Raw genomic sequence first — 23,877 nt, forward strand, 5'->3', positions numbered from 1 at the left:
GCCTTTACCCCCGGTGGGCTCGTGGTGTCTATCACTGAAACTCACTGGACGCCACCCGCTCTCCATTGTCCCCACCAGCCATCAAAGCCATGAACTGCCCTTGGTCTCGGTCCTGGTGGCCCTCCTGTGCATCGTCCTCGTAGTCGCACCCCGCACCCCACGGTCGGCTGTCGGACATGGCACCTGAGGACATTACCACATGGCTGGTTGTCTCGCACAGCGACGTCTTGGCCGTGGCGGCCCGTGCGGCCTGCGTCACCGCCGTCATGAAGGGATGCGAGGCGACGCTGCTGGAGCCGGAGCCGCAGCGCTGCAGGCCCGCCTGGCTGCAGCAGCTACTGGCGCGGCTGTTTCTGCCGCGTGTAAGAGCTGGCGATGGCCCTGACATGCCGCTGATTGGGTTGGCTGGGCTGCAACCGGCAGGGTCTCCGTATGGAGCTGCATCGCCGCTCGCTTCCGCCGTGGAGGCGGCGGCGTCTCCGGCTTCTGCGGCTGCTGTGCCGTAACTGGCAGGCTGCTCAGCTGCTTGCCTGTTGCTGCCACACCGAGACGTCACGGCGGATGTCCGGCTGCCTTGCTTCAGCACGGTGGATGGCGTGTCACCAGGACCCGGAGAACGGCTGTTGCGGCGGGAAGGAGGCCGGCCGAATGGCTCCGAGTCCGCCCCAACCGGCAGCTGCTCTCCCTGCTCGTGCCCTTGCAACTGCGTGCCATCGCACGGCCCGGGCAGCATCACGCCGTCGCCATTGTCCTCCTCCTCCCTGGCTGTATGCTCCTGCTGCGCTTGGACCTGCTGCTCTTGATCCGCACCCGCCGCAGGCGGCAGCGGCGGCATCTCAGGGTCCGGCATCGGCTGCCGCTGCTCCGCGCACCGCGCCGCCTGCACCGTGCAGCCTCCGTCAGCTGCTGTCAATGACATTGCACTGGCGTTATCAAGATTGGCGAGGGGGATCGCGTCGGCGCCTTCGCTTCCGGTGTCGTCCCGCACACTGACATGCGCCTCACGTGGCGCATGTGATGGCGACTTCTTGAGGATACTCCTCTGAGGGAAGACACATGCGAAACATGGGCACAGTCAAGCACCTTGCGACAATGCAATCGATCATGGATTGCAAATAAAGGCGCAGCACGGCCACCAAGGCACACACAGACATGTATGCACGCAGCGACCTGCACGTACCGCTGGACGCAGTGAGCGGCTTTGCTGCCAGCGCACAGAGGTTGCCCCCGCTAGCCTGCGCCCGCTCTCGCCGGGCTCCTGCACACCCGCCACCACCTCGCCAGCAATGCTGCACCTCCGGCTGCGGCTGCTGCAGAGCCGTTGCGCCGGGGCGTCGGGCTCGGCTGCGGCAGCGCCTGTTGGGCCCACAGCCGCAACCAACTCCGACTGCTCGTCATGGATACCTGCACGGCTGGCGGCGCTGGAGGCTTCTGGCTGCAGCTCCAGTTGCTTGTCACTGCTGCTGGCCGCATTACCAGCCCACGACAGCCTGTGGGCGCTCTGGCGTCCCGGGCCCTGGCACTTAAACGCCCCACCACGCGCACCGGCTGCAGCCGCGTCATCCATGTCAGCCGCAGCAGCGGTGGCGTTGATGGCAGCGGCCCTGCACTGCAGGTCCTCCGCAGAGTCGAGCAGGTTGGAGCCAGTGCTGCTGACCTCGCGGCTAGCCAGGCTTGCAAGGCTGGCTGCGCGAGACGCACGCCACTCCCCCACAGCCGAAGCCGCCGCGGAGGCTATCTCAGCATCCCGCTCGTCGTCACTGTCGGAGACTGAGTGACTGTTGGCTAGGCCGTCGCATGGAAAAGTGTCTGTCGCAATGCCAGCCGCTTTGGTCACAGCGGCCGGGGGATCTGCTGTCACAGCTGTCGAAGACACTGCTGGCGCCGCCGTGGTGGCCACATCACCATCCACGCAAGTGCCACCGTCCGCACTGAGCGGCATGCTCTGCTGCTGTTTGTGGAACTGTTCCGCGCGAGTTGATGCGTCACCAAACACGCATCCCGGCTCCGACGCGGGCAGCACGAGCGCCTGAGGCGGTGCCCCAGAGGACTGCGACGCAGACATCACAGCGCCTGCCGCGTCGCGGCCCCGGCTGGCACAACCGATGGAACCGGCGCCGTGCATGGCGGTGTGGCTGCTCACGGCGCTGTCACTGCCGCTGGTCAGGCGGGGTAGAGTGCAGCCCTGGTCCTGCTGCTGCTTGTCCGCCGCCGGCCTGACCTCCTGCTCTTCGTCAAGGTAGTCGCAAGGACGCGTGCGGCGGCGTTGGCTGCGTGAGATCTTCATGCAACTGCCCAGCAGCCATGCCTGGCGCCGCTGAGTCAGCAACTCCTCGCTGCGGGCAGCCTCGTCCCCCTCGTCTTCACTGCGCGCCTCACCCGACTTCGCCGCAGCCTCTTGCCCGCCGCTCTGCCGGAAGCTGCGGGCGCTAGCGGCTGCGGGCTGCGCCTTGCCTTGCAACGTGGCATTGCTGTCGGCGCAGACACGCCGACTGTGCTCGCTGGCCGCTGCCTTGCCATCACCTCCGAAGCTCTTGCACCTGCCGGGAATGTCTATCGACTGCTGTCCCAAGAGTGCATGCAGCTCTGCAACCTGGGAGGACGTCTGCGAGTGCAGCATCGCATCACAGGACGCTCGGCGCTCGCGAGGCTTGCTGCAGGAGCGTGACCGCGGCGGTGAGGGGTTGTGGGTTAGCACAGGCGGCGTGCCCGGCGGCGGCGGGCCACCGCCAGAGCCGCCGCTGCGGCTGCGACGTGCGAGCGACGTTGACCGGCGGCGCTCTGCCACGGCCGCTGTTACCTCAGCTGCCTTGTTGCGACTGTGGCTCGTCTCGCTACTGCCGCTCCGCATGATGCCCAGTGCTACAGCCAGCGGGTCGTCACCGCTGTGCGAGCGCTGCGAAAGTGGGAGGCCGGACGGCGAAACGGGGGCAAAGGGTAAGGTAGGTACGCGAGGAACTAATGGAGGACATGATTGGATAGTAGTTGCTTGTACGTGACACGCTGGAGCGCTGGCACGATGCGGAACCACGTGCGCACACATGGATTGATGTTAACACTGGCCGGGCTTACCCTGGACCTGGCGGCGGTGGCAGAGGGCCGGGAAGCCCTGGTGGATGTGAAGCTCGCTGAGCCGCCGCCTCGCTGAACTATAGCCGCCACCTGGTCTGCCACTCCTGCTTCCGCACACTCGCTTGTGCCACGGTGGGCCTGGCTGCTGGAGCGGGGTACGACCATTCCCCCATCACCGCTGTCGGAGTCCTCCTCTTCAACCTCCGCCGTCGCGGCAAGGTGCATGCCACCGCCTGTGTTGCCGCCGCCGCCGTCGCTGCCCCGCAGTTGGCAGGCACCGCTGCCACCGCCACGGCCACTTGCTGCGGCCATGGCCCGCAGCTCGGCCGGCGCCGGCGCCACCTGGTTGCCGCGGTAGCCACCGGCCCCCGTCAGCATCGTGAGGGACAGCCGACGAGACTTATTGCTGCTGGACGCCTCGTTATGGCTGCACCGCCCGCTCTCGGCGTGTTGCTGGGCCGGCGTCGTGAGGGCGCAGGTGAAGGTGTTTGCAAAGGGCGGCGCTGGCCGGCGGAAAAATGCGCCAGTGTCCGAGGCCGCACGCGGCGGAAGCGCTGCCACACCTAGGGCATTCGAGTAGCTGTTTCGACTTGGGCCCTGTGCAACGCCAACTGCAGCGTCCTCGGCTTCGCCGTCCACGCTGCCTCTTGCTGCCGTAGCCCCGCCCTCTGAGGCGCGGGCAGCTGCGCCTGAACGCTGAGCGGCGCCGCTGCGGCCGCGGCTGGTGCAGCAGGATTTCTCGCGAGCCAACTGCGCGTAGAAGCGTTCCGGGTCGAGCGTGGACTTCTGCATTTAAAGCGCGTTGGGGCATGATTGGCGTGAGCGGGCGCGCAACTTGGGTGGCAACAAGACTGTCGAAAGGGCTCCGAGAGCAAGGAGGCGAGCGGCCTTCGGCCTTCCAGCAACCACCGGGGCCCCTGGGCTCCGTCAGCAACCTTCCCCTTACCGATACACAGCTGCCATCCAAGTAATGGTCATCATTCTTATCAACAGGCAGCAGGCGGGCTTCCAGATGAGCGGCCTGCAAGGAGGGTCCGGCGCGAGGGCGGTTGCAGCAATTGTGAACTAATCGCTCGCGCCCGTTCACGACCAGCGCATACGCTATAACCATTTCGTATGCATCGATAGATACAGTGAACCGATTCCCTGGCTTGGGTAGCTGCGCGGAGCAGCAGGACCTAAAATGGCGCCGAGATGGCATGCGGCCGACGCAGCCCCTGGCGACTCTGGGCGAGCGGTTCACCTGGTTTTGGACGGAGGACCGGCCAGGACTCCTTCCAAAGCAAACCGCGAACAAATTACAACTCATGGTGGTTTCAGCTTCGTCGCGCTTTCACTTCATTCGCATTCTGTTTAAGTAGTGCAGTCCACTAAGAGAGCTATATTGTATAGTTAAGTTTGCTGCAGGGCACACAGGACTTACACCGGACTGCAGTGACCTGCCTTCCGCCTTCGTGCGATGAGCTGGACTGACAGGTGGTGCAGGTTTGGAGATGCATAGAAGGCCTACTGAGATACACAGTATGAACATACAGAAACAATGCTGGTCTCGACGACTGTGGAGTCGCAATCCGCGCAGCGCTTAGTCAGGCGTGCAGCCAACGGCGCAGGGAGAGCGATGGGACATGGCAAAGGAAGCAAGTGGCTGATATAGTTGAGTTGAAACAAATTGAACGCAGCCCAAGCATCGGTGTTAATGGAAAGACGTGGCCCCGCGCCGGAGCGCGCATTGGGTTTCTCGGCGCCCCGGCCCCCAAATGTCACCAGTACTGCGTTACCGTGACCGTGATCATGCTGCTGAGTAGTGCTGATCGTGAAACTGAGCGCCCGAGGATGGAGCGAACTGAGCTGGTGGCGAGCTGGAATGCTGTTGCGCGCTCCTGGTGAGCCGGGGTGAGCACCCCTGCTGGTGAGCGGTGGTGCGGTGCAGCGTGTGCCGGCCCCAACCATCACATACCCATTGTTTGTCTTAAAAGCATTCTCGACCCATTGACTAAGATGCCGTTCCCGATCTTAGCGGTGACGAGACGAAGGCAGTGCAGATTGGATGCGAGCCGTGGAGAGGCGCAGCTAAGGGGTGCACCGTGGGTGTGCACCCTTGCGGGCCTTCGCCGCTCAGGCGGGAGGGGAGAGGGAAAGTCAAGAAAGGCTGGGCACGTGCAAGTCCACGCGATGCTGCCCCCCGCGGCCCCGTATGCTTAGACCGCTGTAGCAACAGCACCATAGGTCAAACTGCGGGATGTGTCAGCCCTTCTGTACAGCGCAGCGGCACAGGCCCCGTAGAGAGCCACTTGACAATACCGATACCTCCGTGCGGTACCTCAGATCATTGCCATTTCAGCTTACCGTATCACCATCGCCGCCACCAAACCAGCTGCCCCATCACAGGACAACATGTTGTATAAGAGCTCCTTATAACTTCCAGGCTTGACCTACGCAGCAACCCGCAACTCTTCCCAGTGCACGCGTGCACGCTGCCACGACGGGTCACAAAATTCACTCGTTTCACCCTGCGACGTTGTCTTCGGCCACTTCCCATCCATTTAGCACTTGAGTACTAGAGCTGCGCAGCCCTTAAGCACGTGCCTGAGCTTCACAAGCCATCCGTATAGGAACAGACGCTTGCCATTCACCACAATAGTACCACCTTCTCCGGCTTGCACCCAGTCCTTCCGCTGTACAAAAGGCTACGCCACTGCACAAGACATCACCTCGACAACACACCAAACAGCCCAGAGCCGATCACGATGATGCACATCAGCAGGCGGACCCCCTGCCACTATGTATGCCGGGCTTTCCATACCCGCAGGATGCTCAGGCGATGCAGCTGCAGCAGCCGGCGGGTGGGCGCTTGAACTGGGTCACGTGGCGTCCGCAGCACAGCGCCTTGCAGCCCAGGCAGCACATCCAATACCTGGACAAGGCAGGGGAGCCCAAGCGCCAGTGCGTGCTAGGTCACGAACCCGCCATGCCCACGTGTCTGCATCGACAAGATTAGTGGGCACCAGGTGGCCGGTGGCCGTCCTGCCGCCCGCTGCAACAGCCCTAGACTGCTAGAGCCCCCTGCTGATGCTCACCTCGCGCAGCCCTCCATGCAGCCCCAGCAGGGGCCGCAGCAGGGGTGCTCCTCGTGGATATTGATCACCACGTGCTCGAAGCCCGTGCTCCTGCGGGCCATGCCGCACACGAGGCACAGTCACTGTCAGCGGTGAAACCATGCCAGTAAGACAGTGACACCTCCAGAGAAACTGTGTTAAATTGTGCTTCTCGCATGACTCACCGGCAGCAGAACTGGTGGTCCAGAGCAGCACGGGACAGAGCAAAGACATGGGCGGGCGGCATGTCAGTATACAGTGCGGTAGTCGTGCAGACCGGTTCCTAACATCCCTGCCTGCAAAGTGCTGCCTTCTTTTAATCCCTGGCACCCCTCCGTCTTGCTGTCTGCCTGCCAGCCGCCCCACCTCCAGTGTGTTGAAGTGGTTGATGAAGTCTGTGTACTCCATCCTGCAGGTCAGCAGGTGCGTGGTGCCGCAGGAGGCCGAGGAGGCGGAGATGGATTGTTGCTAGTAAATCCAGGAAGCGGAGGACGGTTGCGGCTGCTCCGCGTACGTTGGCAAGCACGCGACAGGGCCAGATGGAACTCTTCGGAAGGGGCTGATGCAGGGTACAGAAGCCGCTGGGTTGACACCACACCCACACCCACTATACTCCACTCCCCCATACTACCCAGGCTGATTCCTGACTTCTGATTCCTGACTCCGGCACCCGCATGAATCCCTCTTTGTCAGGGCACAAGACACAGACACGTCCACGCCCATCACAACCCACCAGAAGGTGCCGTCATCGGCGGGCTTAAAGTCCAGCGCGGCCTTCACCTGTCGTATCGGTTCGCATTGGGTCGGTTTGCTTCGTGCGCATGCGACGTTAAGCATGCACGCCTACCGTGCATCGTATCATGCGGCGCGTCTAGCGTGCCATGTCCGCCACACAAAGAGGTTACGCTTCTCGGTGGGAAGACAGTGTCGCAAGTGCATCATCTGCCACTTGCCTTGGGGTGCTGGTCCCACAGCGGGCTCTTGTCGCTCCAGGGACCGCTCCACTCAAAGGTGCCCCATGGGCTGCGAGAAGCAAGAGGGCAAAGGGTACCGGGGCTGTCAAACAACTGCGTCAAGGCGGTTTGGCCAGCACTTCTCGCCACCGCTGGCCCGCCGAGCCACTCCAGCAATCACACCCTCCCGCCGCCTGCACCGTGCGCCTGCACCCGCCCTGGTCGCCGCAACACAACCCCGCGTCATTGGGTCGCACTGATTGCGGTTTGGTCCGTGATCACCCTCCCCGGCCTGCCCTAGCCCCCTCCCGACCACCGCCCCCTTAGGCCCGCTGCCTCACTTGCGCAGCTGCAGGAACTTTTTGCCGTCCGCCTCGTCCGCCTTCATCAGCGCGTAGGCGTGGCCCTGGAGTGGTGGAGGTGGTCATGGCGGTGGTGATGGGCGGATGGCAAGTAGGTACGTAGGCAAGGGGGGTGGGGAAATACAAGGGTACACAATAGTGATTGGCGTGACTGGCGTGACTAGCGTGACTGGGCGTTTCCAAGTCTCAGGCGCCGCGCCAGCGGGCCTCATTGTGAAGGCTCTCGATAGCAAGCCTACGTTGGGAAGCAGCGAGCACTGCTCCCACTGGCCCAACTGCGCACCTGAACAATGCCATGGATGTTTTCGGTGTCCTTGCCGCCGGCGTTGCTGGCGCCGATGGTGGAGCCGTGCCGCAGCTCCCAGCTGATCGACTGCAAGCGATGATGGTTCCGCGGATGTTGTTAGGGACAAAAGCGACACCCAACACAACGCCGTCTATTCCTACGCACCACTGCTTTGCGAGCCCTTCCGCCTGCTGCCCGATCCAACCCCCACGCTGCACCCCAGACGACTCACCCTCGGCACAGCACCGGTCACCCCTTAAGACCCCTGCGATCCGCTCTACCCGCCCACCCACCCTGGTATCACCCCAACCTCCCTGTTGGGAATGGTGCCAACAACAGCTTCCCTCTCCCTTGCTCGTTGGGCTCGGCAAATACCCTCCCCCTTCAGCACAGCCGCCCGGCCCACCCTGAACATGAGCTCGCTGTCGAACGGCTCATCGCGCGCGTACACCAGGCGCAGGTCGTCACCGGGCGCCGCGTCCTTGGGCGGCGGGCCGCGGGACAGCTCCAGCCGAGTCCAGCGCTGCTCCGTGCGCGGCTTGCCGCGGCTCTTGGCGTCCTACGCAAGGGTCAGAGAGGGTGGGTTTGCGTAAGCAAGGGCCGAAGGAGTCGAGAGGGTTTCAGCTTGGATGAAAAGGCGCACAGAGCTTCAGCAACCCTGACAATTTTGACACGCTGGACAGTCCAGCCATATTGCACTCAACCAATGGGCCCCCGTGGTTGGTCGCCGTTGTGGCCCCGAACCCGCGCGAGCGCCCATTGCCTCCCAGCCTGGCGCCTTGTGCTCACGTCCTTCCCATCCACTTCGCTGCCCCGCCCTGCGCTCCGCTGGTCCACTCCGCTCCCCTCCCCCCGCCGCACCCTGGTGTCTCCCAGCCTGAACATGCACACGAAGTCGCCGGTGAGCATCTCCAGCGCCTTGATCATGAGGTTGCCGTCCAGGGAGGCGTAGTTGCCGCCCTGCAGCCGCACCGGCCCACCACAGAGTGCGTGTGCGCGTGTAAGTGTGACAGTATGGTAGGCATGCGCCTCTGGCTGTGTTCGCAAGCACGCTCGACATATGAGGGCGTGTGAGGGCTGATGAGCTGAGCATCCACTCTGGCAGGACACGGCCGAACGGTGAACAGGTCATGCTCTGCAACTCCGCACGGCACCCTTTGCTGCTGCCCCCAGGCCATCCCCAGCTTCGCCTCTTTCCGCCCTTCCCGCTCCCGCCCCGCCCTTGCCCCGCTATCACCATGAACTTGGCACAGGCCTTCTCTAGCAGCACCACCCAGGCCTCGTCGCCTTTGGGCTTGGCGAACATCGGCTGGCCGTCAGCGCCGCTGAGGGGGATTGCGGGCGCAGTGGCAGGGTGCGGGGCTGAGTTGATGAGGCTGAGGTGCCAAGCGTGCGTGCACGTGGGGCCAGGGCCGCAAGCGGGCGCAGGGGCACGCGACGACGGGCATATGGCAGGTGCACTGCTGCGCCAGCCCAGCCCAGCCCAGCCCAGCCCAGCCCAGCCCAGCCCAGCCCAGCCCAGCCCAGCCCAGCCCAGCCCAGCCCAGCCCAGCCCAGCCCAGCCCAGCCCACACCACACCACACCACACCGCACTGCACCACACGACACCACATCACACCACACCACACAGCCGCCCGCTACGCCCACCAGGGGATCCAGTCGTCAATGGTGACGGTGCGCCACTTCTTGCGTGCGCCGTCGTACAGCCGCATCTTGTAGCGCCCGTACTGCGTGTACTCGCGCGTGTCAAACACCTGGTGTGCGAGGTAGGCGACAGGGCGGGGGCGGGCAGGTGCCGGTGTCATGCCACGGCGGCAGGCGCCGGCAACGTGTGCGGGACCGGCTGCGTGTGCACGTTGCCAGGGAAGCCCATCTCTGGCCTCCTCCCACATACAGCCTGCTTCCAGTGGCCCCTCCTCACCATCTTGCCATGCTGGCTCATCCACCCCATCTCCCCGCATCACAAGATAGCAGGACAACTTGTTGTTCTTGGGCACACAAGCCCCACCCCCGGAAAGCCCACACACCTGCTGGATGGCCCCCTGCTGGCACGCCAGGCACGCCAGGGCGCTCATCAGCCAGCAGTCGCCCAGCTGGCCCTGGGGCGGCGGCAGGTGGTGTGGGGGGCGGTCAGGGCCAAGGTGTGGAGCGCCGTCACAGAGACCGGGTCTCGCGCCGCATTGTCCCCAAGCCCCTCATACGCATCGTGCACTGTCCCAGTCCCGCCCCGAGCTGACCTGGCAGATGTCGGAAGGCTCGATGTCATCTGCGGGCATCGGGAGGTGTTGAAGCGGGCAGATGGGTGCGCAGCCCGGTGTTGCATAGGGCAGCTACAAGCCGCTGGCCAGTCAGCTGTACGACGCACGCCGCCAAAGGCAAGACAGCACCGTACGGCACGTCGCGTCCATCAATTGGCCCCCCTGCCATGCTCCCAGGTCCCACCGCGTGCGCCTGCCCGCTGCGCGCCACCCACGCGCGCGCCGCACCCGCATGCCCTCCTCACCCGCGAACAGGCGCGCCGTGGGCTTCGGCTTGGAGCCAGAGGCGCCCCCCTTCTTGGGCTGGGGGGCAGCGGCCGCGCAAATGTCCCCAATGCGGCGCCTGTGTAAGATGATATCCTTGTCAACATCCTTACTTGTCCTACTGCTATGCCTTTCATGTGCGCTGACACACCGTCACAGGGCATGCCGTGTGTAACCATCACGCCGTATCATGCGAGCAGCACCAACACCCACCACCTCCGGTTCTGGGTCACAGTCAATTTGGGTAGGCGTCGACTGCTCCTTCCGCCACGCCCAAACATTCGCAGGAGCCCGCACAAAAGCTGGGGCACCTCAGGGGTTCGTTGGCACGCGGCACAGCGGGTCAACAAGGTGCCGCCACACGCACCAGGTGATCTCCTTATCCAGCTCGGGGCCGGTGCGGCCCTTGAAGGTGCCAATGCTGCGGTGGTCGTGCGGGAACTTGCTGTCCTGTAGGGGTGGAACCGGAAGTCGGGGGGCTGCAGAGTTGGGCGAGGACGGGCAGGGATGGGCAGGTGGGGAGGGTGCAGGTGGGTTTGTCCCGTGCAAGACCGCCCCGGGGGGCCCGGGTGAGCAGGCATGGGCACACGTGGTGACAGGATGATGCGGATGCGGAGTCACTGGGCTTGGTAGGCGCCTGATGACTTTATGGGAATGCAGTATCTTAACCCGACGTGGCGGGGCGCAGGTTATGAGCGGCTACACCTTATCCGGCCGGCAGCATTGCTTGGACAACCAGCGGCGCAACGCCGTGTCGTGCTCACCTTATACGTGCACGAGCAGCAGACGCACAGGCCGCAAAAGACGCCTCTGCCCAGTCGCTCCAGGTAAGCACTAAGCATGCCCAGAACGTAGATCCTGAGAGGAGCGGGTCCGTGTAGGCGGAGTGAGCGTCAAGGGGTGAACGGAGCGGCTTAGGGGTTGCACATACCCCCTGTGGTCAGCAGTTGTCTTCAATTAACTCCTTTGTATGTATCATGGTGACTCTAGTCGCGCCCGGGCCGCAATAGTGATGCTTGGCGCCGAGGCTGGTCTCGAAAGCGCGCCATTCGCGACTTGCTGACACGCTCGCACCTGAAGCTCATCCACAGCAGGATCAAGGGCGAAAACACGTACTTCAAGACACAACAGCAACTCAAACACTTCTCTGAGTCGTCTGCCTCGCTCTTGGCTGCCGCTTTCGCCATTTCTTCGACCGCTATGCAAGAGCTACTTCCTTATATTTACAAGTGTCTTATTTGCGCTGCTTGACAGACTAGCCAGGGCGGGGCGGGGGACAGGGAGGGCCCCACAGGATCCAAGTATACGGAACCCAGATGAGCGAAATCCAAAACGGGAAAGGCTAACACTCCTAAGCCCCAACTTGAAGACGCCGGACGGCCGGAAAGGCTGAGAGGGCTTGCCTTACTTATACAGAGAAAGGGTTCAGTTTGCTACATGCAGCTGGCACACTGATGTTAATGTTCAGCTGCCAAGGGGAGGACGGGGGAGGGCGGTCCCAGGTTCGTCCCTCAGCCCATACTTTCCTTGGCCCAAAGCCGTGTACCATGATGTCGCACTTGTGACGCCACGGCGTGAATCGAGTTGCTTGTGCGACAAATACAAATGGCTGGCGGCGAGATTCCGCACACCGAACTAGTCCTTTGCATGGATGCGGACTCCTGTAGGTCGCGTGTGTCTGCACGGCACCATTGCTTGGCGCACTGTACAATCAGCAGCCCGACACGCCGGCAGCCCTGCCTACATCACGTCACGTGACACCGACCTTATTTCACCATGTCACACCCGCAAACAATCCACGCATGAGAGATGAGAGCAGCCCGGTTCACGTAGAAATGCGAGCGCATCGTAGCGCGTCTTTTGTTACCTACCTAGCCCGACAACGCAAAAACGCGACCCTCCTGTTCCTAGGCCAGCCTCAGCACGACTGCAGAGAAAGGGCATTCATCACAAACAGTTCTTCTCAAACTAATGCAGAGCAAAATGCGTACTTGGCAGGGGTGGTACTTGGCTGCATACTTCGCAACACCCAACGCAGCGATGCGCAATACGCGCAATGCTTGCAAACACGAAACGCTGCACCAGCAGGCTGCTCTAGCCGCAGCTCTTCTGTCAGGTGCCCAACGCGTCTCCCAGGGGCACAGCCGCGCGGAGCTGCTGCAAATCGTTGGCATGCAGCGTGCTATACCTCAACGTATACTTCCCCGAATCCTCGCCAGGGGTTCTCCACGCATCAAGCGCCCGTACTAAGGTCTGAACTCTGGCCTCCACTACCATATTCCACCAGCAGTAACATCGGCAACTCCCAGTCAGGAGCTCCACAAAGAATGCATGCATACGTGCTACTTATCGTAAGTACCCGCCTGAAATGCTATGATACACAAAGCCGCGGCATCTACTCTTGGACTGCGCCGCGACTCCGCCGGCGGTAATGACGTGCGCATACTTCGGCGCACGTATGGCCAGGTGCCCTCTCGCCTGGTACTCACAACCACGAATGCCCGAACCTCCGCTCGCGGTGCGCATACTTATGTACGGTACACTAAACCCGCTACCAAATACATAGTCGAGTATATAAGCCCCCTCCTTGGCGACCCTTGTCATTCATCAGGTGGATTAATCCACCCGTGCGCCACGCCCACGAGCGCCTGCATTGCAACCCCACGGGTGCGGATTGCCGCTTTTATCGTACAACCTGTGTCTACCTGCTGACCGCTCCCAAGCCTGCCGCCAACACGGGCTGCTGGGGCTGGGGCCTTGCGCTCCCGAACACATACACATGAACGCATGCGAACACACGGGGGGTGCACCCCCCTTGCACATCCCGACTCAGAAGACCTCTCAAGGGACAAGTGTTCCCCGGTCATGGGAAAAGGGGCCGAGCCCCTCCACAGTCTGAGGCCGAACAACCTCATCGCCCGGACATAGTTGGGGTCGGTTTCAACAGGCACATAGCCAAACCAGGTGCCTAGCAATCGCGATGCCACAGCAGAGCCAACCGCAGCCAGACGCAGCACAGTTGTCAACAGCCGCTCCAGGGTCTAGGGTTAGCATTCAGGCTGTGGGGGTTCCTTGACTTGGGTACGTACTTCGCATTGAAATCAAGTGATAGCAAACAACCCCGAGGCATGCCGCAATTGCGCGCGAGCCAAGAAGACTCAAATGGACAATGAACACCGCAGGGACCCGAAAGCGCATGCACACAAGTCGCGCCACCAAGTTCCATGCGTCAAATGCGTGGGCAGTGAGGTGCGTGCTGTGCATCCAGACACATCGCCTGACACGCAACGTCCAAGGACACGCATAGAAAGCCTATTGTATGAAAGCCTCCGGCTAAAAATAATCCTCCACGAGAAGTTAGCTTCCAGGCTATTGACCTGATCATTAGTACATGGACGTTTTTAAGCCGCACCGATGTCACCAGCAGGACCAGCAGGGGCCCCGGCCGTGGCCACGCTGGGTGCGGCGGCTGTGGCCACCACCGACCTCGCGCCTGCTGCCCTCAGCCAGGGATGCATGCGCAGCTGCTGAGCTGTGGGCCGATCCTCAGGTCGCAGCGCCAGCGCCTGAGTGATGAAGTCACGCGCTCCCGCCGACACCGATGCGGGGAAGCTGAATTTGGTGTGGCTGTTGGCGCTGACGCTGTTGCTGGCGTTGGGGTTGTTGGCGGGTGCTTCGAACTCTATAGCAGGCGGGAAGCCCACCATCAGCTCGTAGGCCAGGATGCCGATGCTCCACACGTCGGCGGCAGTGCTGTACGCCAGGGAGGCATCGTGCTTGTTGTCTTCCGGGTTGGCCTTGAGCGGGCAGCGCTCCACCTCGGGCGCCTGTTTGCATTATGTAAGGCGGTGCACTGCTGTAGCCAGTGGTCGGCATACACTGGCGGATCTGCGTTAAGGTCTACTGACAAGCAACCGCACCCATGAATAGAACATCAACATCATGGCCACAAGCCCACAACTAACCACACGCGTCTGCAGCAGCCGCACCATGTAGTCGGCGGTGCCGGCGCGCGTAACGGCTCGCTCCTTGAGCAGGTCAATGGACACACCGAAGTCCGCAAGTCGGAAGTCCCAGTTGGACGTGAACAGAATGTTTTCGGGCTGCAAGCAGACAGGGCGGGGAGCATGGCACGCGTATGGCAGAAGTGACAATTCATGAGCGCAGGTAGGAAACTGAGGCAGGTAGGTGCGTGCAGCGAAGCCGCTTGGACAGAACGGGCCCAGTTGTGCAAACCGATCAACACCCAGCTCCTGTTCGCAGGTGCACTGGCTTCACAGCGAGCAAGCGGTTGCGCGCAAGTGCGGGCAGTGTGCGAGCAACCGTGAAGGGACCCGACTGACCACAAGCAAGGTTATCGCGTCCCGCCGGCCGTACGCACCTTGATGTCGCGGTGGCACACGCCCTTGGAGTGCAGGTAGCCCAGCGCGTCCAGCAGAGGCTCCAGCACAGCCTGTGTGTGTGTGTGTGTGTGTGTGTGTGTGTGTGTGTGTGTGTGTGTGTGTGTGTGTGTGCGTGTGTGTGTGTTAAAGAGCACAAGGAAAACAAAGCGCAAAGACTTGTGTGTGTGTGTGTGTGTGTGTGTGTTGCGGCCGGATGCGTGCGTGCGGCCGGGCCCATGGGCAAATCTGCTACCGAACTCGCCTCTGCAGCAGCCACTCCTGCAGCAGCCATGCCTGCCCACCCCCATGCCCACACGCCCCATGCTCACCTGCCGCAGCTGCGTCTCGCTGAGGCGGGTGCAGCGCCCGCCGGCCGCGCCCGACCCCACCAGCTGGGCCAGGCTGCCACGGGAGGCGAGTTCACACACGAACACCACAAGCTCCTCCGTCTGTCGAGGACACGTGGAAAAGCGGCGACATGGCGGTCGGTGAGCGATGTGGTGACGGCGCGCTTTGTTCGCGTTGCGGAAATGCCATCGATGGATCAACAGGTTCCCATAACAGCCTGGCGCATGCGTTGCTCGCCCGCGAGCCCCTGCCTGGCCCCACCGGCTGGTGCAGCAAAGACTCCGCCCACATGTACACACGCAAGCCCAACCACAAACCCACACGCTCCCACCCACCTGGAACACGCCGTACAACTTAAGCACGTAGCGGTGGGCGCTGGCTCGCAGCTGCAGCGCCGCCTCGCGCATCACCATGTGCGCCACGTTGGGCGCCACCCGCGCCTTGAAGTACACCTTGAGAGCCACAGGCAGCCCCGAGCGCAGGCAGCGGCCCTGTGGGGCGGGCGGAGCGAGTAGGCATGAGGGCGGGGCAGCCACAGAAGGCAGGTGGATTTCACACGGTACACGAGGCTTGCTGGGGGGTGGTGCCCGGTCTCGGGATTGCCTTCACACCTACCTATGTCAAGCAAGTCATCCGTACCGCGGATTCGCTCACACGCACACGCACGCACATACGCACCTTGTACACGGACGCCATGTGGCCGCGGTACAGCCGCCGCGTGAGCGCGTAGTCCTCCATGCGCCACACGGGCCGCTGCATGGCCGGCGGCGTGCACACACTGGTGGCGAGTAGCTGGCTGCTGCCCCCCTCCGCCATGGCGGCCCCCGCGGCGGGCGGCGGTGGCGGCGGGGCCGCGCCGTCCATTGCGGCGGCGGCGGCGCTCCGTTTCAGCGTGCCTTCAGCCGAGTGAGGGTGGTGCTCGACCGGAGCCTCCACGGCAGCAGCAGCGGCGAGCGGCGGCAACAAGGCGTAGTGGGAGGAGCAGGTGCTGTCGTGCACGCAGGTGGAAAAGGCGGCTGTGTGCGGCAGCAGGCCGGGCGTGCCGAGTAGCAGGCGGTGGCAGGCGGACGCGGTCGGGGCGCTGGTGCCACTCCAAAAGGCGCCACCGCCGTCACCGCTGGCGCCTGCGTCCTTGTGCGTCAGGGCACCGCGTTCAGGCAGTGCCACCACATGGGGGTGGGCATTGAGCGGCGGCTGCGGTAGCTGCAGCGGGGACGCTGTGCCATGTACCGGCGGCGAGAGGGGCCCAAGGGTCATGGCGGCGAGGGCCCGCGGCTGCGCCGGCAGGCGCTGCTGCCCGGCGGCGTTGCATGCAAGGTTTGTGTCACTGCTGCTGGCTACGAGGGATTGGAGGTGGCGGTGGGGCTGCGGTTGCTGATGGTGCGAATGTGCTCCAAGCTGGGGCGAGTAATGATGGTGATGGGCGTGCTGGTGGTTCTGCTGTTGCTGGTTCCGCGTATGATGCAGCTTGGTCGGCGGCCCGACGCTCCTGCTGAGAGCTGCCGTCGATAAAACACGCGTGTCACTGGCAGCCGCATAGGCCCCCTCAGAAGCCTCGGCCTGTGCCGCCGCAGCCGCTGCCATCATGGCTTCAGGGAACGACGGCGACATTGCCACCACTTGCACCGTCGGGGGACTGCACGGGGTGGTAGTGGCAGTAGCAGCAACGGCAGCGGCGGCTGTAGCAACCGCCAGCGAGCGCGTCTGCACCGGTACCGACCTCGGGGCCACCATTGGCGACCGCTGCTGCCGGCCGTAGGTCATCGAGTTGCCGTCGGCGCTGGCGCTCGCTGCTGCGCAGGCGGCGGGGCCCTCAGCTGCCGGCGGCGTGACTGGCGTCTTCACGCTGGGGAAGCTGGTGGTGGGGGTCATTGTGCTGCTGGCTCTGCTGAAGCCATCACGCCGGATGCTGCTGCCGCCGCCGCCGCCGCCCTCGCCGCCCTCGCTGCAGCGCACACTGGGCTCCCACGCGCACTGGGGCGACAGCGGCTCGGTGGCGCTGATAGCGGAAGCACATCTGCTGTCACCACCAGCAGCAGCGGCCGGCGATAAAGAGTCGCTGCGCGGAGGTGTGACGCCACCCGACGCCGGCCAGTCACACGACTGCCGCTGATACTTGCCGTGCTGAATGGTGGCGATAGGGGCGGCATGCGTTCCGGCGGCGACGGCGCCAGGAGCCGCGATGGCAGCGATAGAAGCGGCGGCGGCGGCGCTGAAAATAGCGGTCGTGAAGGGTGACTCCGTTACCGAGCGAATGGGCCGCACTAGCACCGGCGATGGCGATGCCGGCAGCTGGAGACTACGCCGGTCAAAGGCGGCTGGCGAGCTGGTTCCTTCTATGTGGCTCAGGCCTGTTGTCGGCGGTGGGGGCAGGACAGGCCCGGTTCCGTTGCGACCGTTGCCGCCGCTGGCGAGCCCGTGGAAAGGCTCAAGGCCAGCGGAGACTGCGCCCCCGACGGGGCCCACTGTGGAGGCACCACCGGTGACATCGCGCTTGCGACCCGAGCTGCGTCGCAGCAGCATGCTGAGAAGGCCCTTAGCTGGCTTGCTTGTCCCAGCAGCAGACTGCTGCTGCTGGGATGCGGTGGCTGCTGGTGTGACGGTCGGAGGGGGCGGCGGCGAAGGCACGGGGGCAGAAGTCGATCCCATCGCACCGCTGATGTGGCTGCAGCTGCCCTGCGGTGGTGTCACGTACTGTGCAGCGTCATCGGGGGACGGCCTCGGCGAGCGCTCCAAACTGAGGTGCCCAGAAGGGGGACCGCTGCCCGACATAGCGGAAGCCACGCGGGTACCACTCTGGTCTTTTGCTGTGTCCAAACTTTGACAGCCTGGTAGACCCAACAGGTATCATCTGACCAGGCCGCCAGCATACCTACGGCTTCATCTCGTTGTGTAGTATACGGTTACTATGGTGCGGAGCTGAGCAGATGAAACCTGAAAGGCCGTACGGCTGCAGCCGTGCATGGGGTGTGCAGTGGGACACGCAAATATTTTCGTCGTGAAAACTAAAAGCGTGATAGCGTGATGGATAGCGTACGCACAGTGTATGCAGGATACGCAATCGACACTGTAAAAAGAATAGGCATCAAAAAGTTATGTGCACAATTGTCCGGGGGGGTGCATGCTCCTAGCCAAACCCGCACGCTCGGGGGGCTCTGGGAGTCGCCCGAGGCAAATCCTACCTCAATATTTAGACGCCGCCTTTTTGTAGGTACATAACTTACATCATTAGTGGGCATGAGCGCTCGGCAGAGGACAAAACATGTTGGTCAGGGCTCAAGTCGCGAAATGGACCAGAGCCCATATCTCGCATAGGCGGTATTTTGGGCCTGTATCTAGTGCCGTCGACTAAGGTTCACCGATAGATGTCATCCGGACTGCGTAGGGCAAATTCCAGTAAGTCCTGGCGAGCGCGACATTTAGCATTTCGACTTCGGCTCCCGCTCGAGTTTGTGCCCGGAAATCAATCAGGGACCTTATTATATGTCACATGATGACATTTCGGCAGTCTAGGGCATTGGACACACGCAGTCCCTAGGGACTTGCCGGAGTGGTACCCGCGTGGCGGAAGCCGAAGGGGCCGACGTTCTCCTGTAGTGGAAGCCGCCCATGTTGCCGGCCTGGCCCGCATCACTGGCGCTGGACGACCCGAACAATGCTTTCTTCAGTTTGAAGCGGATCCCCTCTGATGGCTCACGCTTCCGCGGCGAGCTGCTGATTAGTCCATCGCCAGAGCCTGGAGTCCCTCCTCCTCCGTTATCCAGCAACTCAGAGATTGCTTGAGTTGAGAACCTCCGAAACATTTTCCAGGTGGCTGCGCGTCCCTTGCACGTCCTTCGCTCGACGACGACCTAAGGGTTTGTGCGTGCCGCAACACCCGCGCTCAAGCTTGCTGCGATCGCGCTGATATAAGCTGTATTCCCATCAAATTAGCTTAAGCAAACAGGACTTCGAAGCGTGTCACTATGAGTGGCCCCACGGACGGGTGGCCCTGCAAAACTTTTCAGCAAGGAGGAGCCTGAGGCGCGGCTACAACTTGAGAACTATTTAAGGAATGCAGCGATTTACATCCAAATGAGCATCTGTGAATGTATATGAGTTGAGCTATGAGCGCCCCTTCACGAGTCGAATGGCACTTAGTGGTATTCGGCTGCGCTGCATAAGCTCCGGTACGCGAAGTTTAAATTGGAGAACTTTATTGTATGTAGTTAATTTTCGGCCACTGCACGTGGGGGACAGGCCGAAGGCCTTTTACTCAAAAGAGCCAACCTGCACCAGCTTCTTCACAAATCATCAGCGAGTAATCAGTGTAAGGACTTGCTTACTCACTTAAAAGAGACTTCCCAAGGTGTGGTGCCCGAACAGCGACGAAACCGTAACAGAGGGCTGGGACGAGCGGGCATTTGCAGAACATGCGGGGCGGAGAGGGGAGCTGCCGATAGAGCTAATCAACGGAAATCAAGGATCAGCACAGTTGCACCATCGCGAATGGGCAGCATTGTGTAAAATCCCAACCGTGGACCGCAGGACCGCGAAGGACCGCGAAGGCCGCTTTTGACAACTTCGGCCTGGGTCAGCCGAGGGTTCTCGTCAGTTCTCGTCAGCGCTGGGTACCAAAAGTAAGGACCAGGAAGATCTAATCTGACCACTTTCAATCTTGGATGGGTGTTTTGAATGCATGTTAGGCAAGCTTGTTAAGTCAGGCATAACGTCCGTGTCAATGGGAGGTGCTTGGACCCTCCTGACCCTCCGTGCTTGTTGCAATGGCAAATTCTACCGATGCGTAGCCCGCTGCTGCGCACCACAACAACTTCATCCGGCGCCGTGGCTTGTCCGAGATTAGGGAATCCATTAGGTCACTCCGTCCACTTCGCCTGACACCGCGTCACCAAGTACGTCCACGAAAGTACGAAACGGTGTCCACACCATTTGCACTCCAGCTCATTCTTACACATACGGCCGCTGCAACCCATTCTTCCAACAATTGCAGGCTGCCCTTTGTCGCTCGTCTCGTCTCGTCGTCAATCTTGTCATAACCTACCTGGTCCGCGTCCATACACCGGCATGCACCGGCGGGCCGCCACACACTGGCCGGCCACACATTTTGACCCCTCACCAAAAGGCAGTGTCACCCCCCAGTCACCCCCCAGTCAACCGCATCCCCTTCATCGTCGTCGTGTCCATCCTCACGCCTGTGAATACCCTCACAGCCTCCCACATGGCCGCCGTGTCCGCGCGAGCCTCCAGCCCCGCAGTGCCGCTGTGCTCCACCGCCCCCAGGTTCCAGGTACCCACGCCTTTCAGGCCCAGGTCCCGGGCCAGCCGATAGCGCAGCGCCAACGACGTGGGCGTCTCAAACCACACCTGTCCGTGCATGTGCACGCGCGCGCAATGGTGACCGGAGGGCACGCGTGTGGTTGACTGGGCGGGCGGGCGGCGTCAAAGCACGGTCCCTCCATCAGCTCACGCTCGTGCCCGCACGCTCGCATGCCGGTACCCACCCATGGGTGACATGCCTTACGCCAGCCGTACCTGGTGCACTTGTCCCTTGGTCTTGTCGACATAGTTGAAGCGCGGGCTGGAGGCCAGAGGGTCCCAGGTCAGAGCCGTGCTGTTGCGGCCGGCGCGCAGCTCTGTGAGTGGCGTGCGTGGGAGGGACACGGCGGGGCAGGTGGGCGGGCGGGCCCACAGCAAGGTCGTTGGCGCTTAAGGGGGGAGCTGTTTCCACCCTCCCATAAGAGCAAAAATACAAGAGAGATGATGCATGGGATGGAAGCGCAATGAGGGAGCGCTGCTGCGTGGGTGTTCTTGTGCGAGAGGCACAGCCAGCTGGGGATCGCTCAAGGGCTCTCGGAGCTGTGACTGTTTGTGGTTAGCCGCGTGCCATGGAATTGCACACGAGGCTCAGGGCAAAAGCGCATGGTGTCGTTATACGCGCATGTGTGCGGGCCAGGACAGCAGTCAGGCGGGTTGGGACACCCTGCATCCCTAAGGCTGCACAGGTGCAACCCCGCCCTCCCCGCAGCAGCACTAACCGGCCATGAACTCCCAGAAGTTCCGCTGCACCCCCGCCGCGTCACTGCAGGGCGCGCCCCGGTACTCCACCGGCTGTAGCACACATAGATCCGTGTCCGGGCCGGGCTTCACACCGCGGCCGTCGGGCTGGCAGGGGTAGTCGTATCCGTACCTGCGGTGGTGGCATGCAGTGTGTCGCCCACGGTGATGTGGGAGCCGCTGTGAGCTTTTGGTGCAGTGCGTGGGCGGTGTGCCGCGGCGGCTGCCGCTGGATGCGCACGCACCGCCTGCTGGGCGATGCAGAAGTCAACATGCGGTACCCCCGGTACCTTACCAGCAACAGCACTATCGCATTCTTATCTCAAGCACACGCTAGCGTGCACGTGCTGCCGCCATACGTCGTGTGGTCGCACCGACCTACCAGGCAACCCCCAATATAAGCTTGCTGGGTGGGATGCCCAGGTCCAGATACTGCTGCACACCTTTGGCCACCTGCATGGCGGATCAGAAGCGCAGCAAGCACGTACCAGCCGTATGTTTCCCCAAAACCGTAAGCGCACATTGTTTGCAGCACACGTTCATGTGGATGTTGCGTTCATGGGCTGACCATGGGCACATGCATGGGCGCATGCGCAAAGACGTGCTCTCCACTGCCCCAATCAACCATTTGGTCCTGGCCATGCATCCCACCTGTGGTAGTGGGCTATTTGCCGCGGCCACGCAGCGGCCAAACACCTGCGTGCACAAGGCAGGCGGTTGCAAGTAACAAGGCGGGCCTGACAGCAGGATGCATGGCGCGGTACGTACACATGGGCTTCAGAGAAAGAATGGGCTGTGCGGACAACAGCAGGCACACGGCTGTCAAGAGGACACGCATGATCATCCCTGCGCCCTGCCATGAAGAAGAATCCACCCACATACCACAACCGCCGTCACCAGCCAAGACATTGGAACCCATACCGGCAACACACCTGAGCCTGTTGGTCGTATGACATGACAAACAATCGATCCGAAACCTTGGCAAGGCCCTGTGTATTGTGTAACGGATGCACCCTTTTCCGGAATTTAGCACCCAGCCAACGCAAAGCAGGGTGACTGGGAGTGCTGCCATGTTCGTTGACCCGGGTGTTCCATGCCAGTGAGTGACTGAGCGTGCAAGGCCTCTGCCGAGAACAGAAGCACGGAGCGCGCGAACCCGCTCCTACCTTCCAATCGTAGTCACGCCCGTCATTTCCAAAGGCGGCCCATGGCACGTCCACGCTAATCTGTGTGTCAGAGGGGATCACAGGAAAGCACAAGGATGTCCAGTCTGCGTGTGTGCGCGGCCTAGATTGAAGCTGTGATGGCACCGCATCGCATACGGCATCAGAAAGCTCTGGCCCGCGCAAAGCACAGAGGTGCTGCAGGGGTGCGGTTGAGTGCCCCACACCCCCGCCCTGACCCAGCAGCCCTGGCCCTGGCCCTGGTCTGTCGCCCTGCCCCACCGACCTCCGCGTGCGGGTTCACCCGCTTGAAGGCTCGCGACGTCGCCTCCACCAGCCGCGTGTAATTGGTACTCAGTTGGGAGCCCATCTGCAATACATGCACCCATGCCATACGTACACACACGCAAGGGACTCACGCTATGCTGTTAATCTTCATCGCTCGTGTACGCCTCCCCGCCTCCTGTAGCCCCAATCTGCTAACCCACAGTTCACCAGCAGTTTGCACTCGGCCCCGCTGGCCCCAGCCCCCTGCCCCTGCCCGCTGCGCACCTTGGCAGGGAGTTCGTAATCGAAGTTGATTCCGTCGTACCAATGCCGCCGCATCAGTTCCACCTGGGCATCCACCTGCAGCCGGAAGCAGCAGCAGCAACATGAGACCGCTGGCGTGGGTGCGGCCGCAGATTCCAGGTGCAGATGGCATGTGCGCTTGCACACGCCTCAAGCGACGGCGAGGGCGCGTGGCCGCGCTCTAAGAGTACCTGCATCCACTCACCCACAGCTCGCGCGCTTTGTCGTCAGCGATGGCCGCACTCACGTCCCCCGCGTTCATGATAGCGCGGACGCCTGGCTCGAGGCGGGCGGTGGAGAGCGCGGGCGAAGGTGAGTGATTTTACGGTTTGTCGCTTGTCTCTTGTCACATGCCCGTCGCTTGTCTCAAAAGGCCTGGCGGCATGACCAGGTCCGCTGAGCGACAGGGCATCTAGTGCTGTGATTCGGCTTGCATGGATCCTATTGTTGATGCGAGCCCTTAAAAGCCCCTTCCACACCTAACCTTAACGTATTCGGGATTGCGGATTCTCTGCGCTTCGGGCGGCGTGGCCCTGCGCCCTCGGGCGGCTCACCGGCCGCGTGTGCCGCGCACATGACCTCGGGCCGCTGTGCCGGCACCCAGGCCAGACTGGATATTTGAGACCAGTCCAGAAGGTCTACAGGCATGTCCTCAGGATAGAAGAAACCCATGAACTGCAGGGGTGACATAGCATCAATGCAGTGGCCGTGCCGGGGGGTGGGGTGGGGTGGGGTGGGGTGGGGTGGGGGAAGGGCTGCACTTGGGGGAGAGGGGCAGCCGGGTAAGTGCGGGCATTCGCAGCTCACCTCGCGCTCCCGCCGAGTGCGCACAAATGAGCACAGAGCTGGGCTCGAGCATGGGCATGACGCGGGCTCTTTGACAGTTTCTGTGACTCCACTCGTTAAGCACCAAACGACGGACAGCTGGCCCATGGCCACACAACCCGTAATAAGCTTCCATATTTGCATTCTAAATTGTATATGTGACGAGCTGAACTGCTTTCAAGTTGGAAGGATTCCGGTACCGAGCGGGCAGTCTGTTCTCTTTGTCCGGGACAGGTGGCTTGCT

General features: G+C 62.4%; 5 protein-coding genes across 5 annotated transcripts; all 5 read right to left on the minus strand.

Annotated features, from left to right (window-relative positions):
- Position 1: 1 nt before the first annotated feature.
- Positions 2-4,697, minus strand: CHLRE_02g112266v5 (uncharacterized protein). The gene is made up of 5 exons (XM_043059904.1): positions 4,316-4,697; positions 4,019-4,093; positions 3,073-3,858; positions 1,181-2,896; positions 2-1,042 (listed from the first exon to the last, which is right to left on the minus strand). The coding sequence occupies exons 1-5, from the start codon at positions 4,379-4,381 to the stop codon at positions 32-34; spliced, it is 3,654 nt and encodes a 1,217-aa protein (XP_042927538.1). The 5' UTR covers positions 4,382-4,697; the 3' UTR covers positions 2-31.
- Positions 4,698-5,207: 510 nt separating this feature from the next.
- On the minus strand, positions 5,208-11,501 carry CHLRE_02g112300v5 (uncharacterized protein). Its single transcript, XM_043059905.1, has 18 exons — positions 11,366-11,501; positions 11,056-11,149; positions 10,659-10,741; positions 10,273-10,370; positions 10,007-10,035; positions 9,797-9,868; positions 9,417-9,523; positions 9,006-9,093; positions 8,630-8,728; positions 8,175-8,327; positions 7,766-7,855; positions 7,462-7,526; positions 7,121-7,190; positions 6,901-6,947; positions 6,534-6,576; positions 6,353-6,363; positions 6,150-6,239; positions 5,208-5,986 (listed from the first exon to the last, which is right to left on the minus strand). Exons 1-18 carry the CDS (start codon positions 11,374-11,376, stop codon positions 5,887-5,889), a joined length of 1,350 nt encoding a protein of 449 aa, XP_042927539.1. The 5' UTR covers positions 11,377-11,501; the 3' UTR covers positions 5,208-5,886.
- A 420-nt stretch (positions 11,502-11,921) lies between these two features.
- CHLRE_02g112333v5 (uncharacterized protein) lies at positions 11,922-18,083 on the minus strand. Its single transcript, XM_043059906.1, has 6 exons — positions 15,700-18,083; positions 15,357-15,512; positions 15,003-15,122; positions 14,673-14,744; positions 14,281-14,394; positions 11,922-14,118 (listed from the first exon to the last, which is right to left on the minus strand). Exons 1-6 carry the CDS (start codon positions 17,791-17,793, stop codon positions 13,693-13,695), a joined length of 2,982 nt encoding a protein of 993 aa, XP_042927540.1. The 5' UTR covers positions 17,794-18,083; the 3' UTR covers positions 11,922-13,692.
- Positions 18,084-18,229: 146 nt separating this feature from the next.
- On the minus strand, positions 18,230-19,313 carry CHLRE_02g112366v5 (uncharacterized protein). The gene has a single exon (XM_043059907.1). It carries the CDS (start codon positions 18,822-18,824, stop codon positions 18,531-18,533), a length of 294 nt encoding a protein of 97 aa, XP_042927541.1. The 5' UTR covers positions 18,825-19,313; the 3' UTR covers positions 18,230-18,530.
- Positions 19,314-19,597: 284 nt separating this feature from the next.
- On the minus strand, positions 19,598-23,833 carry CHLRE_02g112400v5 (uncharacterized protein). The gene is made up of 12 exons (XM_043059908.1): positions 23,616-23,833; positions 23,363-23,483; positions 23,014-23,084; positions 22,791-22,865; positions 22,525-22,608; positions 22,242-22,301; positions 22,008-22,064; positions 21,727-21,771; positions 21,458-21,528; positions 21,057-21,208; positions 20,554-20,654; positions 19,598-20,385 (listed from the first exon to the last, which is right to left on the minus strand). Exons 1-12 carry the CDS (start codon positions 23,739-23,741, stop codon positions 20,161-20,163), a joined length of 1,188 nt encoding a protein of 395 aa, XP_042927542.1. The 5' UTR covers positions 23,742-23,833; the 3' UTR covers positions 19,598-20,160.
- Between the last annotated feature and the right edge of the window lie 44 nt (positions 23,834-23,877).

The sequence above is a fragment of the Chlamydomonas reinhardtii genome, chromosome 2, assembly GCF_000002595.2.
Source record: "Chlamydomonas reinhardtii strain CC-503 cw92 mt+ chromosome 2, whole genome shotgun sequence".
NCBI lineage: Eukaryota > Viridiplantae > Chlorophyta > Chlorophyceae > Chlamydomonadales > Chlamydomonadaceae > Chlamydomonas > Chlamydomonas reinhardtii.